The following is a 20,516-nucleotide window of genomic DNA, read 5'->3' as shown; positions in this document are numbered from 1 at the left end:
ATTGAGGAGACTTATAAGGCCATTCATGCTCCCCTGGGAAATATGCAAATAAGATGTTCCATCTCCCTTATTTGCTGATCTCCTCTCTGACTCACAGACTTGTTTAGCATTCTGTAGCTATGGGCCAATAACTTATATGGCAAGGCATTGATTCCTTTAACAGAACCTCATTAGGATGACATGAAGAAGACTTAAAAACTTTCATGTACTGGCAAATGCCCATATAAATAAAGAGATAGGACAGTTGTGTTGAGTCATTCTCCCAATGGCTGTAGGAAAATAAATTTATTTAGATATGGATAGACAGACACAGCGCAAAAGTTTAAAAAGGTAATACGCAAAAAATGCAAAAATGAATACAGTAAAAAAATCCTGTGAACTTTATTGAGAATTTCTCCCAGCCATAATGTCTCCTCGCACACATGCATGGTTCAGTGTCAGGATAGAGTTGTCACGTGTATTCGGAATTCATGAGATGAGCTGTGTGTTTAACACTTAGATTGCCAGAGAGAGCTGGCCTACACTGCGAAGCAATGCATTGCCAGACCCAAACCAGCATCAGAAGAGTTAAAAGGGTATCCCCCATCATAGTCAATCATGGCTGAAATGGGAATACCCATCTGCATGCCAGTGGCCGGGTTTTACGGAATCAGCCAAGTGTACCGCTTTACGCTGTTTCCATCCCTTTCATAGAAGTGAATGGGATTTGTGTAAACAGCATAGCATAACTAGTTACACTGTTTTCGTAACTCCTGATATGCGGAAACAGTGTAGCTCGCTGAGCTATGCTGTTTACGTAACTGCCATTTACTCCTATGGGAGTTACAGAAATAGCATAGAACAGGCTGTTTCCGTAAAACTGAGCCACCTCAGGCAGCAGAGAGCAGGAAGAGGTGATCTGAGATGGGTCGGGGTTGAGTTTTCAAGATAGGTGCGGGTCTCAGAGGTGGGACCTGCATCTATCAAACATTTATAGAATATCCTGTGGATATGCCATAAATGTCTGATATGGGAATATCCCCTTAAGTGGGATGTCCTGGTGAAATGTCGTTCATCTTCAGCTCAGCCCGTCCAGAGATATGCAGTCACACAGGGTTCTCCGCTCCACCTTGAGAAGAAGTGTCTCCGTCTAAATAAGAGAGTTAGAAGAAAGACGTCATGAGTTAGTGATCACTAGCTAGTATGGCAGGAATGAAACAAAATAATATTTCGCAATGTTCATGCTGGTTTTAGGGGTGGCAAACAGATGAATTGCTTGGGTTTCCATGTCTCAGGGAGTCCCTAAGGACAGGCACCCCAGGAAAAACATTCGACTCCACTGCCGGTTCCAGTAGTTGGGCAGGGTGAAAAATCCACCGAGTATTATTTATCACAGCATGGCGGTGTCATTTAGGGAATTCAGTATGACGTAGTAGTTTTATAACATTATTATATGACTGCTTTAAGGGAATATTATTTGGAACTATTATTATGGCTATATATGGAGGTATTACGTGGACACACCTAGAAAAAGTTGTCGTTTTGCTACAAATATACAAATCATGACAGTTGTGGGGTGATTGGATGAAAGGTCTTTCTACCTGGGAGCCTAAAAGTGGTTCTACCCTTGGCCTATGAAAAGGCTCTCGGAGGCTCCTTGTGTGTAGTGACCTCTTTTTCCATTTGTGTAGAGCTTGTTGACCACTAGACGCCTCTACGGCGCAGAGAAGAGATTTCACCCAGTTAACAGAGTTTGAGAGGAGCACATTATTGGGATGTGAGACGCTGGATGGTCGTATCGACGAATTGCCACCACCTGACCAGACTGTTAGAAGGTATTGGGATCACACAAGGCGACCGGGCTCTGGAAGCCCTTGACAGACCATGAGTAGAAAGGATTGGCTGATCATCCGAACACGAGCTGCTCCAACTATTTAATTGTCCATCCCTTTAAATGTTCAGCTTCCCGCTATAAATTCCCCTTTTGCTCTGATATTGTAATCCCTCACTTATAACAACATTACGATCGCACAGAAAAAGTTTCTTTAGATTCCGACAACTTCTTCTAGGTATTTGATTTTTTTTTTAACAGTGAGTATATGTAGACCGTGAACAGAAGCTTTATTGGGGCATTGAATGGTAGTAGTTATGAGCAAACTGTTGAAAAGTTTGTTTAGGTGAGTTCCTCTAATTTTGGGGGAAAAAAGATCAAGGCCATGCAGGTATATTTTAGGAAAATGCAGGCATTTTATTTTATATACTTAGGCTGAAATAAGATGAAGCAAATATCAGTCACTAGGGGGTTGATCCTCTAAAAAAAAACTGACGCTGAGAATGGATTGAAACACGTGATTTCATTGTGGTATCTTAAGTCAATAGGAAAAAATGGATTTAATGGATATACTAAAATCAAGGGGCCCCTAGCAAAGCCCTCTCTGAGAGCTCCACTAAATATACTGTATCTTTATAAAGTTAATGTTCACCATCCTGTTTTAGGTCTACAATTTTGTACTGATCAGTTCCATAAAATAGCTGCATAGGGGGAGCTCTGCTTTTCTTACTGTCTTCATGCAGCCACAACTAGGGGGAGCTAGTACTAAACTCAATGGGAGCTCTATGGGTTATGCAAGAAGTTCCCTCAGTGGAAGATGCAGGTAGCCGCTATGACTGTCTATGGGCAAGCAAGGGTAGTAGTATTTTAATGCTAGACCTCATCATAGTATGTGCTCCATAGTAGTCATGTGCCCCATTCAGTAGCGTGCTGCCAATTGCAGCAAACCACGTCTGCTATAGGGCCATGAGGCCAGGGCAAAATGGCACCACTCACCTTCCCAGCCAATGATTAACCAAAACTCATATTAGTGGCTGACGCCAGGCAGCTCCCCGCAGAGCAGAGTCCAACTCCTCCCCTGTCTCCTGCTCTAAATACAATAAAGTTCCTGGGAGACCAAATTCTAGCTTTTGAGGCCCGATGATCTCCATGTACCCCTCTGGCCCCACCCCCAATATTAATTTATAAACTTCTATATGTTGTTTTACACCTTAAAGAACAGACCTATTGATGGACCCTATTCATTTCTATGGGTTGGAAGTTGAGGTAAAAGGGTCCTAGATGTCACAGCCCACAGCTTTTTTACTTTTAGACAGCTGCACAGGTTTTGCTTTTGTCGTATGATACATACCCGAGAGTCCAGGTTGTAGGCTGTCTTTTTGAGGTCTTGCAGAGCTCTTTGCATAAATTCAAAAGCATGGCAATCCACACAGGGGCGACCTGGAAAAAATGAACGTTATGCCAATAAATTCTTCATAGTTGGATTTTCTAATTTATCCAGATATCATCCTGCACAAGTTTTATTTCTTTTTCATAGATCATGCACCAGTTATGCAGAGAGAAATATCCATCTTCTCCTCAACAGTGAAAAGCACAGAGCTGTAATTGAAATCTCCTGGGACCCAATCCAAAAATTAGTAATACAGGCCCCATATACAGTGTGCCATTTATCCTATTGGTGCCTTTCTATGGAGTATACTGAACCAGTGTTTGCAGTAGGTTAGATAATACCCTGTGCTGAGTTTTTTTGCCCTTTCCTCAGTCATAAGAAAAAAACTATATATAAATCATTGATAGACAGACTACCTGTATTCTGCTTGTGCAGAAAGCAGCAAGATAACAGTATATCCATACCAGAACAACTCAGTGAATAAATAAAGTACCAGAACCAAGTTTTTAACCTAAATACTGCAGTACCAAGCTCAGTACATAAATACAGCAGCAGAACCCAGCTTATAACATAAACACAACACCATAACCAAGCTGATAACATAAACACAGCAACGAAACCGAGCTCAGTACATAAATACAGCACCAGAACCAAGTTCACCACATAAATATAGCACCAGAAACAAGCTTATAACATAATACACCATGCAGAATCGACCTCAGTACATAGATTCAATAACAGAACCAAGCTCATAACATAAATACAGCACCAGAACCAAGCTCAGTACATGAATACAGCACCAGAACTAAGCTGACAACATAAATACAGCAACAAAACCGAGATCAGTACATAAATGCAGCACTAGGAGGAAGCTTATAACATAAATACAGCACCAGAACCAAGCTTGTCACAAAAATATAGCACCAGAAGCAAGCTTATAACATAATACACCAGCAGAACCAAACTCAGTGCATAGATTCAACAACAGAACCAAGCTCATAACATAAATACAGCACCGAAACCAAGCTCAGTACATAAATACAGCAACAGAACCAAGCTCAGTACATAAATACAGCAGCAGCAGCTTATAACATAATACACCAGGAGAACCAAGCTCAGTACATACATTCAATAACAGAACCAAGCTCATAACATAAATATAGCAGCAGTACCAAGTTTATAACATAAATACTCCACCAGAACCAACCTCAGTACATAGATTAAATACCAGAACAAAGCTCATAATATAAATATAACACCAGAACCAAGCTCATAGTATAAATACAGTTGCACAACTAAGCAAGTGGGTTGTGGGGGTGCCAATGGGCTGACAGTGGCACCTCAGAACAGCAGAGGGGAGGAGTCAGAGCCAGGAGGAGGATGATATATGTTGCTCCACACAGAGGAGGAAGATCATCTGACTAAACGGACCCAAGTGGGGTGATTGCCCCTAGCCTACATCCATCTGCTGACCCCCTGCTAGCTGTTGGCTGGCACCCTGTGCGACCACATGGGTCATATATAGATAAGGCTGTGGCTGGCCATGCCCTGAACCTTCCCATCTAGTTCCTCCTCCATGCTCATTCTATTTTCTGCTAAGTCAATTGACAAAAACGCAATGTTCTGCCAAAAAATCAGTAATGGACAGGGGCTTGTTGCAGGTTTTAAAACCTTTCACTTATTGTGTTGAAGTATTTTTAATGCAATTTAGCAAAAATACACAATTCTAGCTATGTCTGAATTTGACGCTAGGTCAAGGAACAAGCATTTTACGTTTTTTTTAACCTAAATAGATCCATAATTCTGTGTTGTTTTATTTTTATAGTAGGTCAGAGTCCCCTAGAAAATTATAGCTGCCTTCAGCCACCACTAGGGGGAGCTTACTGCACAGGTCTGTTGCATTTATTCTGAATACTGTACAGCAGTAAACTCCAGCTTTTCCCCTAGTGGTTACTGCAAGCAACTAGAATTTTGTCAACACACATTATTGACTTGGCAGGGAAAACATTTTCCAAAAGGGTGGGATCTTACGCCAGTCTTTAGCAGCAAGCCTCATAATAAATTAGATGCATCTTTGGCCAGTTCATGGACCAGAAAAGCAAATCAGCTGACACAGATTTGTGCTATAATTTACACTAGTCCTTGGCATAAATCATAGTAAATCTTTTGGGCTGCAAGAATCCATGCCGTTCCTGCTAAGCCCTTCCAGTTTTCCCTAAAGGTGTCCAATAGTGCATAAAAAAGAAATTTCTGCACAAATGCAGCGTGCGTATGCTGATTTTCATGGAGGCCTATTCACTGCATGCCCTACTCTCATCCGTGAAAATGGATGAGAATAGGAAATGCAGTGATTTTTTTCACTTGGACCAAATACTCCCATCTGAATGAGCCCGAAGGTGAAAACCAATTATACTGAACGAAACGTCACCATAGAGGTACAGTGGAACCTCTCCAAAAGAAGACCACCTCCTTATCCATTCTAGACTTCCTGATTTTCAGTTCTACCATATATTTTACATACAGGTCATCTTCTTTGAGAGGAACACCCCCTAGAAGATCAATTGGCAATGCAATTTCAAGTGGTCACCTCAAAAGAGGTCTCACTGTAGTCTAATAGCTGTTTCAAAACAAGTACCGTTCCTCCTAATCTATAGTATGCTTTTGAAAACTGGTCTCCAGGAAACCCCATGTCCCATGCAAGGCCATTGGAAGCATCATGAATTGAATATAGGCAATGGAAAAACGAGGGAGGCTAACTGCAGGTCTCCAACCTTATAGATGTTTCACACCAGTCACTACTTAGTGGAAAAGCAGCTTGTGTCAGCTCCACCATGATGTCCCCCACCTCAGGCCTCATGCCATAGAGCTCAGTACAGCACAAAAGTTTGTATACCTGCCAAACCTCAACCATGAAAAGGTGCCTCTCAAAGCTAATGGGATTCCCTTTAATTTGTGTTATAACTCACAAGAGTTATTCTCAAACACAACGATTTCTTTTTTGGCGGAGAGATATATCTCCAACTCACTGGAACCGCCATGAGCAGTAACATGGCACCGCAATATGCCGGCCTTTTGATGGCAAAACATGAAAGTGACTATCTGGCCTTCTCCATCAAACCATTTTCATGCTTCTTCTACATTAATGACATCATGATCATCTTGACCAACTCTGAAAAAGTATTAATAACATTAAAAGACACATTTCACCCCACCATAAACCTGACATTGAGCTGCTAAGATATAGAAATATAGACATTTTTGGACACCACCATGAAAATTTTTAAACAACTCAATGCAGACATCTCTGTACCGAAAACCAATTAAATCAGCCCACATGCCTCAAATGGGACAGCTTCCACCCTAAACACAATAAAATGTTCATTGTCTACAGCCAGACCTCCAGATACAACCAGATCTGTTCTAGCCCAACAGACAGAAATGAACATTTCTATCATCTTAAAGGGACATGTTTAAATCAGGGTTACATCCCACCTCAATTTGATGATCAGATCACCAGAGTCACCAGGATACCCCAAAATTAACTGCTCCAATACAGAGATTAAGGAGAAAACAATTGTGTACCTCCAGTGTTGACCTACAATCCAGTAAAGAAAACTGCAATGACACTCCATCACACCCAACACAACATTGACTGTCTGAAAACCATATTCTTAGACCCTCCCCTCCTATGTTTCAAGCAGTTTACCCTCCAAGACGTTTGTTAACCCTTTCCAATCCAGTTTGTATCCTGGTTTTCCTAGGGGGCTTACTCTTTTTCTGCTGTTATACAACAGCGCTATCTGCTGGCTAAAGCCAGTACTGCATGAGGTGACATGTTGGATAGGCTCCGACAGCAGAGCGGCAATATACAGTAAGAGAACCCCGACGGACGTCTTCCAACATCAGAGCTGTACAGCCTTAAATCACAATGTCTTCAGAGGTCAGACAGGGGATTGGAAAGGGTTAACCCTGTCCCAACTTTTGTGAGATGTGTTGCTGCCATCAATTTCTAGATGAGTTATTTTTTTTAGACCTTACACAACATTCCAACTTTTTTGGAATCGGAGTGATAATTTGTATGGAGCCATAAAAGGGCGCAGAAACAAATACCGTATATGAGTCTTTTACTGTTCTTCAGTAAGACTCCAATTTAATGCAAATACATATGGAGCGTTCTTCTGTCAGACTCCATGCAAATATAAAGGGAAAAATCATGTATGTTCCTTTCAATGCTGTGTATACAAAGCTGTTTGTGCATAGAACAGTGTATAGGGGAGTAATAGCTCTGTACACACATCACCTAATGGATGGTGGTATATATAGTCTTACATTCTGTGCCGTGCACAAAAGGCATTAATATTTTGCTCTTTTAAAAAGTGCCTTTTGTACATTGTTTCTACTTTAATTCCAGATCACGTACTAACTAACTCTAATACCCCAGGGTCACTTCTCTTACAGCAAATAATCCCTTACACGGCTGGAGACTGAACCTCTTATGCTCTAGACAGAGTCCTTCCACCCCTTAAACGTCTCTTCCAAAAACCTTGAAAATTGAATTATGTTAATATCACATCTAAGTGTCAGAAAGTTATAAAAAAGAACTATTTTTAAATGTTTCTAAGTCTTTTAACCCTTCTCTGCCCTCAGCTCAATGGTACAGGTTACTATGGAAGTGCTCCCTCTGCTTTGGACATTCGGTACTTGTTAGAAGAGTCCTTTGACAATAAGGTGATCACAAAATGTCCCTCTACTGGGACCCCAAGCAACCATCTCTAATCTGTGGGAAACCTTGTAGTAAGTGTTCAATTTCCCTGCAGTGCCCCCACAGGAGAAAGAGGGTATTACACAGTGTCCATTCATATCAATCTGTCAATCTGCTGCCTGTGTAATGCAGGTTAAGATGAGTCCTCCAGAGCAAGAAATGCTCTTCGTAGCCATTCTCTGCTAGGACCAAAAGATTTGAAGACACTTCTCTTATTAAAGGGCACCTGTCACCAGAAAAACTGGTATCTCAGCCGCCACCACATTGTTAAACAGCATCTGAATATCTTTACAAATGTTTGTGCGTTAATGCAAGTACATCTAGGCAAAATCCTACTTTATATCCAGCTAATGTGCCACCGCAAGTCAAAGAGATGGCGCCAGCACCAGCGCAAAGTGCTTACAATGCATGCAAATAATACTGCTGTATGGTCTTGCCATATTATTCTTTATCATACAATCAGTAAAGCATTGTCTGTTCAACGGAACTGGTGTAAAGCATTTCCATAATCGGCATCATATTCCACACCTGCAGCCTGTTACAGTAGCAAAATCAGGACAAGAGAAATTTATACTGCCTTGAGGATTGTCTACACTGGATACAACTGTAGCAAAAGTTGAGCTATAGGAAGTAGTGTATTAGAGCTGTACAAGTTTTCTGCAATATTTTTTTCAAGCAAGCAGAGTTCTTAACAAAATATTTGCAAGGGATGAAACATTATAATAAACACATAAAAGCACTAATGCAATAATTGAAATCTTGATGTAATAGCAGGTATAGAAGTGCATACTTTCTGGTGGAATGGTGGTGCCCGACAGCTCCTCTGCAAGGACGAGCTTGGTGAACGGCAGCCCTATCGTTATCATCAAGAGGAACATGGCATAGATCCTGGTTGTTGTGTTTCTATATGACATTGCGCGTTATCTGTGTTTCTAGTCCCCCTGCAAGGAAACAGAATGATTTATCTTGTTAAACACCCAGAGCAAGTGAATAAACACAGCTGCCACTTCTACAAAGCATGCGATTAATAATACAATGGCTGCCTGGGCTCCATTAATAATGAGAGTCTGGAAGATCATAGGTTGTGGCAGCAGATACACGAAAGTCCATGTTAAAATATCTCATTTTATTTGTAGGTCAAATGCGGAAATTACTAGAACGAATGTTTGCCACCTCCTGTCTCCTGAGCAGTTTAAAGGGGTTTTCTGGGAGTAAAAAAGTAATAATTTATGGACTGGGAATGGGCTAAGGTAAGAAAATAAGCACTGCAAACCCATTAAATGCCCCCCTCACCCCCCCGCACCCTCATCCCCGATCCAGCACAGCTCCCTCGATCACTCCTACTCCAGTCTCAGAAGCTCCTTCAGTGGTCATGTGCCATTTATAGTCACATGGCTGCCTCCGTTCATGACAGTATCACTGCTGAAGCCAGTGATTGGCTGGAGGGATCACGTAAACATAGCATGGCATGTGACTGCTGCAGGAGGTAGCCGGACTGGAGTGCTAGTGATCGGGGTGGCAGCGCTGGATTGGGGGTCGTTTCATACAATTTTTTATTTTGCTATTAAAAAGCCTTTTATTATCATAAAGGACAACCTCAGTAAGAGGTGAAAGTCCTTCTATCCTGAATGCTTATCTTGGATGAATCCTGGAGTATAAATACTGAGGGCTGCCAGGAACACATGTCACCACCTTCACTTCTGTATTATTAGTGGGTGAATACTCTGACCCTAAACACAGAGACATAGCTAGGTTTTCCTGCACCTGGTCAAAGATTCTTTTTAGTGCCGCCCTCTCCTTTGTGGCCCCTTAGTAATAGTGCTCTTTTTGTGCCCCCTCCCAATAGTAATAATAGTGCTACCTTTATAGCCCGAAGTAGTAATACAGTAGTTCTCCCCATGTGGTTCCCACAGTATTAGTGCTCCCACCCCGAAGTGTGAATTACATTATTGATGCTTTCAGCTCCTGGTCGCTCTCATCGCACTGCCAGGCTGGCACTGGATACATCTACAGTCCTTCTCTGTTAACTGTTCTTTGGTTCCTCCTGCTGTAAGGCAGGGGGCAGCGGAAGAGGAAAAAAATTGTACCCAGTGCCAGCTTGCAGTCCCAATGAGAGAGACCAAGCCAAGTTGTGCCCGAGGCACATGCCCCATCTGCCCCCTAGCTACATTCCTGCCTAATCATGACAGCAAGGACAACCAGTGTAGTCACTCACTGCCCGTGTTGTCAGATGCACCAGTTCAGAATTGTTCAAGTATATCTGGAAGTATAAAACTTCCATATTGATTCATCAGACAATCTATGGGGTTTGTTAATCAAAATCAAAATCATGGTATTTGTATAGCGCCAACTTATTCCGCAGCGCTTTCAGGTAATTATTACTTATTCCCCCCCCCCCCCCCACTCCAATGCAAAATGTCCCCCACCCAGAGGAAACATACACAAACATGGGAAGAACATATGCCATAAATGCTTATATTGCAGCACCTTGTCTGGCGCGGTTTCACACCAGCTAACCCCTCCTGACCCAGAAGTGTAGGACCTACTGCTCATTTGCTTCCAACCTGTCTCGCTCACCCTTGTGTCACGTTCTCACTCCACTATGTCCTGAAAATGCTGTAGCTATGGAGAAGGAAAAAAAGGCATAGAGAAAACCTGAGCCCCATAGCAGCTGCAGCTCATGGTCAGAATATCCTCGATTCCAGGGTCTGCAAATACGTGTTTTTAGCATAATTTAGATGTTTCAATGCAGACACTTTATCCAAGTCTGTTTCATATCAGACTGAGGATCAAAGAATGAAATTAATTTAATCCTGCACCAACGAGCCCACAAATCTGATAGTCCCTGCAGAACTGAGCAATAAATAGACCAGAAGCGGGAGACTGAGCGCGGAAAACGAATTAGAAGATTCCACTGATTAGAAGAGAATTGATAGGAAGATTAATTTATACATTGCACATTACATTTCACAGAGCGCTACTTTCTCCGTTCTTATGTCACCATAGATCCTGTAATCCTTAGTATTTTTACAACAAGGTACCATATGATCAGAATGCTATTAAAGTCTACATGTGTAGGTAAGGGTGTATATAATTTACTTATGCTATGTAACACCTTAACCCTTTAACCACCAGCCATTTTTCAGGTTTTTCATTTTCTTCTTTTCATCCTAACCTTTCAAGAGCCATAGCATTTTCCTTTTTCCACCCAAATAGCCATACGAGGGCTTTTTTTTGTTGCACAAGTTCTATTTTTAAATGGTATCATTTTACACATTTTTAAGTGGGGTGACAGGGAAAAAATGCAATTGTGTGGTAAAAGTTATATGTTAAAGGATATCTGAGTTTTCAACGTTTTCTAAAATTTACCAGGGTCTCCTTACCCTCTCATTTGCTGTTGTTTGCACCATGTTTAATATTTATAAGTTCTGATTTCAGGTGGTCTTCTCCACTTTACTACTGTCCTGCTGTTTGCTATCCACTATTAGGGTGGGTGCGTGTACAAGCCTACTATTCTGCCAGTAGTTCACTGTCCTGTACTTCCTTTTCCTTACTTTCCATGTTGCATTGCTCTGCTTGTGGTTCAATCAGCAGGTAGGCTGTATCTGAGTGCCCAACCCTCTGCTGCTTTAGGACAATTCAGGCATTCAGAAACATTTGGCCTCCGATACCATCTCTACTCTAATGACACCCAACTATACACCTCCTCTCGTGAGATCTCTGGACCATTCCTCCAAAATATCACCGACTGTCTGTCCGCTGTCTCTAACACTATGTCCTCCCTTTTTCTCAAACTAAACCTCTCAAAAACTGACCTTCTTGTCTTTCCACCTTCTAACCGACCTCCCCTCAACATCTCCATTCCAGTGTCTGGCACCATCATAACCCCCAGACGGCATGCCCAATGCCTTGGGGTCACACTGGACTCTGACCTCTCCATATCCAATCTCTGGCCCGAACATGCCACATGCACCTCAGAAATATTGCTAAAATACGTCCGTTCCTAACCACGGACACGCTAAAGACGCTCGTGGTTGCCCTCATCCACTCCCGCCTTGACTACTGCAACTCGCTACTCATCGGCCTCCCCTGCACTAGACTCGCTCCACTCCAATCCATACTAAAGGCAGCAGCTAGACTCATTTTTCTCTCCAGTCGTTATTCAGACGCCTCTGCATTATGCCAGTCGCTGCATTGGCTGCCCATCCACTGCAAAACTAAATTTAAACTCCTCTACCGCACTCACAAAGCTCTGCATGGCGCTGCGTCACCATACATCGCCTCCCTACTGTCAGTATACCACCCAGCCCGCTCACTCCGATCGGCTAACACTCAGACTAAACACCCCTGTAATACGAACCTCTCATGCTCGCCTACAGGACTTCACCAGAGCAGCACCCATCCTCTGGAATGCTCTACCCCAAGGCATCCGGACAATTCCCGATGCACGAAATTTCAGACGTGCCTTAAAAACGCACCTCTTCAGGGAGGCATACCAAATCTCCTGACCTAGTCCCTCGCCCCTCCCTATGGTGCTCCACCCTGTTTGCCTTCTGATAAATCCCCTGCACCTCCTGTACCACCCTCAACCCATTTGTGTCTAACCCAATGTACCTCACATTGTATTTGTTGCAATTGTTGTATTGTTTTGCATTTATCCATGCCTGAAAGCGCTGCGGAATAAGTTGGCGCTATACAAATAAAGATTATTATTATTATTATTATTATTATTTAGGCAAAATGGTTAGTAAACCCAATATAATGTGTGCATGTGGGAACATACACACACATGTGCTATAAGAGCAGGAGAGGCATAGATTGTGGAAATAGCAGACACTATAGATCTGTCAGCCTGTGAATGCAGGTATCATGTTGTGCTCCTTGGACCTGTGATTCTGTGGGTTTCCAGGAGCACTCAGCTGTAGGTTTGGTTGATTTGGCTGTCTGATGGTTGAGTTCTCCAGACAGCCAATCTTCATTAGTCTTGTGCATATATATACCAGCCCCTCTTACTAGAGGGTGCTGGTCATTTATCTGTTATCCCTTTCCTACTCAGAACTTGGTGTTTTGTGTTATGTATGCTGCTAGTTTGAGTTGCTTTCCGCACCTTCCCTGAATATGGTCATGTCACCTTATCTCCCCGTCTCTGTGTTATGCGAGACCCTTCTTACTTCCCTTTTATCAGTTGGGGCCTCCAAACATCTGATGGCCTGTGCATTGTTAGGTGGGTGATATTTGACACTGTTCTTTTACCATCAAATTGGTGTCTGACGCTCCTTGCCCTTTCATGATTCATGCATGAAGTTCTGAGTGGGGTTTCCTTCTGTCTGTAAGGTGAGCAGATTTCAGATGTGAACAATGACTTGTTCAGTGCATGTCTGAAGGTATGGACTACACTTGGTGTATACAATGCCTTGTTCTGTGTGGTGTTTCCTTTAGGTTGCAGTCACTTAGTGTGAACAGGATTGTATTCTGTGTATGTCTGTAAGTGTTGACTACACTAAGTGTGAACTGTCCTGCTCCGGTGTGTATGTTGCATTTCCATTGGCTGATGTTCTTGCCAGTTACCATCAAGGGCGAAGCAGCCCCCTAGGTTCTAACGTTGTAGGCAGCGTTTCATTTTTGTAGGTTTAGTTGTCTTGTTAGCATAGGGACTCACAAGACATTGAGGACCCTTGACGTGGGCTTGTAAGCTTACGTATTCTGGCCAAAATATAAACCAATACCTCATACTTATAGATATTTCCACCTGTCTGGTAGTTTAGTACATTGGTAAGTATTTAGTCATCTGTTGTCTGTGTGGTTGTTTGTTTGCACATTTGGTTTATGTTTGTTGTCCAATCATTTATGTATGCGCTACTCCCTTTTTACCTTTCCAAACCTTATTTACATTGCACTCGTTTAGGTCGTTGTTCCCATGGCCTGCACAGACGTAACAGCAAGGAGTGAACCTATGAAGATAGTCCCTCCCCCACAGCCCCTTCCCTACATCTTAACGTCCCTGTAACTACAGAAGCTCAATACATAACAACAGGAAGTGGATTACAGGCGGTCTGAAAGGAAGACACTTCAAACTTGATTTACAATGCTAAAGCAACCAAATTTTTAATGAAAGTGTATTACCAGATGATGAGCCACATAACACTATTAGGCCTTAGTCAGACGGGCTTTTTTTCGCGCGATTTGCGGATCGCATGACGGATGCGCATCCGCAAATCGCGTGACCAGTGCCCGAAAATCGCCCGAAAATCTGCTCCTAGCCGCGTTTCATTAGAAACGAGCTGGAGCTGTCCAGCGCATTGCATTCAATGGAGCCGACAATACAGCCCGCTCCATTGAAAGCAATGCGCTGCGGGCGAGTGTGGGATGAATTGTCGGGAAGGGCTTAAATATAAAAGCCCTTCCCTGTAATTCATCCAGAAAAGTGTTAAAATAAAAAATATATATATACTTACCTGCTCCCGGCAGCTGGAGTTCCGTGCGGCCGGCCTGCAGTGGGTGTGAAGGGGGTGTGAGTCAGACCTGCCCCCTGATTGGCGCTGAGCCAATCAGGGGGCAGGTCTGACTCACACCCCCTTCACACCCACTGCAGGCCGGCCGCACGGAACTCCGGCTGCCGGGAGCAGGTGAGTATATATATATTTTTTATTTTTACACTTTTCTGGATGAATTGCAGGGAAGGGCTTATATATTTAAGCCCTTCCTGACAATTCATCCCCCGCACGCTGGCAGCCCATTGCTTTCAATCGAGTCGGCTGTATTGCCGGCTCCATTGAATTCAATGGGCAAACATCGTTCTTCTCTGCCACAGCTGTTACAGCTGTGGCAGAGAAGAAGGATTTGTCTTCTATATGTTCTCAATGGGGTCGGCGCTGCTGCCGCCGGCCCCATTGAGCGCATATAGAGAAGAGAACAGGAATCGCAGATCGCAGGTAGGTGCGATCTGCGATTTCTGTTCTATAATTTATCGGACGAGCGCATAAAAAGCGCTCATGTGTCCGATACCATTGCAAAGCAATGGTTTTATAAAATCGCCGGACGCATGCGCAAATCGCGCGAAAAAACGCCCGTCTGACTAAGGCCTTAGAGGAGCAGAAGTTGTCTGAAAAGTTAGTGGCTCTACAGGTCAGTATGGTTATAATAATAATATGCCTATACATTTTTTTGTTTTACTACTTTTAAAGAAAAACTGTCACCTAGTGTTAGCCATATAAGCTAAGCTTGTGGGCTGAAAGTAGGTGACCCAATTTTATGTTTATACTTACCCTCCCCGTTGTTCACCCAGTATCAGTGCTGAAAGTCGCTGCTGAATGTATTAAGAGGTGTGCTACGGTAAGTAGTCCACCCAATTCTAATTTTAGAACGAGCGGACTACTCAGACACGCCGGTCAATGCATTCAGCAATGTCTTCCAGCACTGACAGCGAGGGAACGACGGGAAGGTAAGTATAAAAATTATATTCTTGAACAAGCTTAGCTTATATGTCTAAAAGTAGGTAAAACACTGCTTTTTAAAAATAATGAAAAAACCCTTTTATTACGAAAATGCTTTCTGTCACCATATTCTAAGACTCATGACTTTTTTTATTTTTCTGTCAATGGTGCTGTGTGGGGGAAGCTATAGATTTTATTGCTTTCATTTACATACAACTTTTTGATTAGTTTTTATTCAATTCTAATTGGGGAACAAGCTGACAAAAAAAAACATAACTCTGGCATTATATATATATATATTGTTTTTTACAGCATTCCTCATGTCAGATAGTTCAGACTTTTTCGGATGCATCAATACCAATTATGTCTATTTTTCACATTTTTTATATTTTAAAAGAAATTGACAACTTTTTACCTTTTTTTAGTGCCCTTGAACACGTGTTTGCTTGATTACGACTGTCACTTCAACCCATACCAGGCACAGCACTGTTCATTGTATAGTGGCTGTGCCTGGTATCATAGTTTTCAGGCCACATGATGAATGAACATGACATCTACATCATCCCTGTACTGTGACATAACTGTGTATATTATCCCTGTACTGTGACATCACTGTATGCATTATCCCTGTACTGTGATATCACTGTGTAAATTATCTCTTTACTGTGACATCACTGTGTACATTATCCCTGTACTGTGATATCGCTGTGTACATTATCCCTGTACTGTGATATCGCTGTCTACATCATCCCTGTACTGTGACATCACTGTGTGTATTATCCCTGTACTGTGACATCACTGTGTGTATTATCCCTGCACTGTGATATCACTGTGTGTATTATCCCTGCACTGTGACATCACTGTGCATTATCCCTGTACTGTGACATCACTGTGTACATAATCCCAGTACTGTGATATCACTGTCTACATAATCCTTGTACTGTAACATCACTGTGTGCATTATCCCTGTTTTTTATAAGGTCACTTTGAGTTTAAGGAATGCTGCCATCCAATAGATGGTGCTGTAGAGGTATTTTTCCATCTTTCTGATGTACATAATTATCCCTGTACTGTGACATCACTGTTGTGCATAATCCCTGTACTGTGATATCACTGTGTGCATTATCCTTGTACCTGGACATCACTGTGTGCAATATCCCTGTACTGTGACATCACTGTGTGCATTATCCCTGTACTGTGACATCACTGTGTGCATTATTCCTGTACTGTGGCATCAACTTGTGCATTATCCCAGTACTGTGATATCACTGTCTACATCATCCATGTACTGTGATATCATTGTGTACAACATCCCTGTACTGTGACATCACTGTGTGCATAATCCCTGTACTGTGATATCACTGTCTACATCATCCCTGTACTGTGATATCACTGTGTGCATCATCCCTGTACTGTGACATCACTGTGTGCATCATCCCTGTACTGTGACATCACTGTGTGCATCATTCTTGTACTGTGACATCACTGTGTGCATTTTCCCTGTACTGTGATATCACTGTGTGCATGCTCCCTGTACTGTGACATATCAACATCATCCCTGTACTGTGATATCACTGTGTACATTATCCCTGTACTGTGACATCACTGTGTGCATAATCCCTGTACTGTGACATCACTGTGTGCAAAATCCCTGTACTGTGATATCACTGTGTACATTATCCCTGTACTGTTACATCACTGTGTGCATTATCCTTGTACTGTGATATCACTCTGTGCCCATCCCTGCACTGTGACATAATTGTGTGCACTATCCCTGTATTGTGACATCACTGTTTGCATTATCCCTGTACTGTGATGTCACTGTGCATTTTATCCCTGTGCTGTGATATTACTGTGTGCATTATCCACTATCTCTGCACTGTGACATTACTGTGTGCATCATTCCTGTACTATGACATCACTGACTACATTATCTCTGTACTGTGACAGCGCTCTCTACATCATCTCTGTATTGTGACCTCTCTGTGTGCAGTATCCTTATGCTGTGTCATCACTGTGTGCATCATCCCTGTACTGTAATGTCACTGTGCACTTTATTTCTGTAATGTTATCCCTGTGCTATGACATCACTCTGTACTAGCCCAGGACTAGTGGAGTCCCTCCATAATGTTATATGTCTGTCTCATGCCATTGTCCAGTCCGTGTCTTATTTGTAGTATGCATTTGGTATGTGTATTGCACCTCTGCAGCACTGAATGAGTTAATGTCTGGGTTATGTCTGAGAAATGTATCATGTTGTAGGTCATGTGATTATGTGATATATAAGTGTTTGCAAGGATGCTAGGCTTGGCAGTTCAAGTTAGACTAGTTTATGCAAGAGAGTCTGAGAGTAATCAAAAAAGTCAGTCTAGGAGTGCGAGTGCAAGAAGTTCTGCTTTCAAGGTTGTAAGTGACCGCCGCAGACGTTTATCGGTCTGTGTGTGGAGAATGGAAGAAGCTGAGCAATTCCCTTCTGCTCGGCCTGGGCCTACCCTACCCAGGATGTGCCGCTGCTACCACTAAGCACTGAGAGAGAGAAAGAAGGACCACTGCTTGAGAGAGAAAAGGCACCAAAAGCGTGAGTGTTGACCAGTAGAGAGTTGGAGAAAGAGAGAGTCGCCGGGAGCGGGATCACGCAGATAACTGGAACTGTGGATTGTCCGGATTTCCACAAGAGTCCTCTATGTCATACCACTTTCTTTGCGTGTAATTGTGACAAACTACTATTGTAAATTGGGAACTGCCAAAGTTACAGTAAATGGACATTACCGACCGCTCTCGGTTTGTCCAGTAAGATTTCCCTGTGTGTGTGGACTAAGTTTTTTACTTCATCAAGATTCACCCCAGAGGACGGAACGGTGGTGCCACAAGTGACAAAGAACTTTAAGGTAACTCCTGGTTACTTTTCCCTGTGACCTTCCCCTGCAGTAACTTGGATGGGACCTGACCTACCCCCAGGGGAGGAGATGGTAGAGCCCTGTGACATAGTTATTCTCATCTACCCCACCATCTCCTCGGCTGTGGGCCCACTCCTCAGAGGCTGCAACTGTGTACATTATCCCTGCACTGTGACATCACTGTTAATATTATTCCTGTACTGTGACATGACTGTCTACATCATCCCTGTACTGTGACATCACTGTGTGCATTTTTCCTTTACTGTAACATCACGGTGTACATCATCCCTGTACTGTGACATCACTGAGTGTATTATCTGTGTACTATGACATCACTGTGCACTATTGCTGTATTGTAACATCACTGTGTGCATCATCCATGTACTGTGAGATCGATGTGCATTAAGAAGGCCAAAATAATCATTCATAAGCTTTTAATGACCTGAACTGGCTGAAAGGGTGGTAATGTTGAAGAGGAGCGCTGTTCCAAGTTTTGTTATATGGCCCCATTAATTGTTATGAGATAGATATTGGAGAAAGAGATAGATATAAGATAGATAGATACCGTAGATAGATAGATATGAGAAAGATAGATATATAGATAAATAGATATGAGATAGATAGATAGATATGAGATAGATAGATAGATAGATATGAAATAGATAGATATGAGATAGATAGATAGATAGATAGATATGAGATATATAGACAGCTATGAGATCGATAGATAGATAAATAGATATGAGATAGATAGATAGATAGATAGATATGAGATAGATAGATATGAGATAGATAGATATGAGATAGATAGATAGATAGATATGAGATAGATAGATAGATAGAGAGATGAGATAGATTCATATTAAATAGATAGATATGAGATAGATAGATATGAGATCGATGGATAGATAGATATGAGATAGATAGATAAATAGATATGAGAGATGGATAGATAAATATGAGATGGATAGATATGAGATCGATGGATAGATATGAGATAGATAGATTGATAGATGGAAAGATATGAGATCGATGGATAGATAGATGGACAGAGAGATAGATAGATATGAGATAGATGGATGGATGGATGGATAGATAGATATGAGATAGATAGATATGAGATAGATAGATAGATAGATAGATAGATAATCATCCCCTTCTCACAGTCCAGATACTAATCTTACAGCTCTGCACACCAAACATGGAAATCTTGAAACTGCAGGTAAAAATAACTAAGACGCACCCGCGCTGCTCATTACTTATCAATGAAGTGGAATGTACCCCATCCGCCGTGCGGCTCATGAAGTGCTCTGTACCCACTGCAGAAAACACCGAGTTGGCTTTCTGCAGTGTTGAGCGTCGTTTCATCAGTCAACGCAGAGCATCGCTCATTAACCCTGTAGCGACTGTCACGGCCTAAACCATAACAATGACCTATATACTTGTAAGTCTTTACATAATACATGAGATGAAAGGGGGGAAAAAAAATCACATTTCATAAAAGATGCAGCAGAGCCGAGTTTGTAAGGTGGAACACAGCTGAGTTTGTCATGGTAATATCACAATGCGTTATCACTGCTTTCCCATAGGGTTGGCAAACTAAAAAAAACAATTCACCTTAATTGTCAAATGACAAATCCAGCTCTGCTACATCTGCCTATATATAATTGCTAATTGCATCATCCTCTTCTTTTGCAGTTACCGTCAGCTCTGGTTCATTGTAATCCCCTATAGGTACATTATAGATTTAGCTAACCGTGAATTCTAAGCAGGTAGTGCTGCATGCAAACCCTAATGATACGTGCAATGTATGGCGTCGGCAGCGATGGGTGGTTGTCGGCATGCATTGTACCTTTCCCCTGATTTTCTTTTGTCTTCTGGGTATCAGAAATGGCTGCTCCGATCTGCTAGCAGCTCAGCATTTGTGAGCAAGTGCCTGTGTGCGCAGTGAATTAGGTGATGCTTGTTACCATGGTGACCCGTCATAGCAACCGAGCAGTCTCCGCAATGGTACTCCTAAGGCGACTGACATGATGAAGGGTAAAGGGTGGTGGGTGTTGCAAATTTATATTCATGCATTAAATATGTTTCTCGTAAATAGGGACGGAAAATAAGATGAGAGCATCTGATCTCTTGTACAAAGTCGGCAATTAGCAAAATTACCGGTTATTGCCGTAGGAAAGTGATCGGAAGATGCGTACGTCTATAAGGTTCACCCTTGGAT

General features: G+C 42.3%; 1 protein-coding gene across 1 annotated transcript; it reads right to left on the bottom strand.

The window, feature by feature from the left end:
* Positions 1-265: 265 nt before the first annotated feature.
* On the bottom strand, positions 266-20,233 carry NICOL1 (NELL2 interacting cell ontogeny regulator 1). The gene is made up of 4 exons (XM_066573038.1): positions 20,145-20,233; positions 8,753-8,903; positions 3,162-3,250; positions 266-1,129 (listed from the first exon to the last, which is right to left on the bottom strand). The coding sequence occupies exons 2-4, from the start codon at positions 8,874-8,876 to the stop codon at positions 1,058-1,060; spliced, it is 285 nt and encodes a 94-aa protein (XP_066429135.1). The 5' UTR covers positions 8,877-8,903; positions 20,145-20,233; the 3' UTR covers positions 266-1,057.
* Positions 20,234-20,516: the final 283 nt, after the last annotated feature.

This window comes from Eleutherodactylus coqui, chromosome 7, assembly GCF_035609145.1.
Source record: "Eleutherodactylus coqui strain aEleCoq1 chromosome 7, aEleCoq1.hap1, whole genome shotgun sequence".
In the NCBI taxonomy this organism is placed as follows: Eukaryota; Metazoa; Chordata; class Amphibia; order Anura; family Eleutherodactylidae; genus Eleutherodactylus; species Eleutherodactylus coqui.
This window is presented reverse-complemented; position numbering and strand designations above follow the sequence as displayed.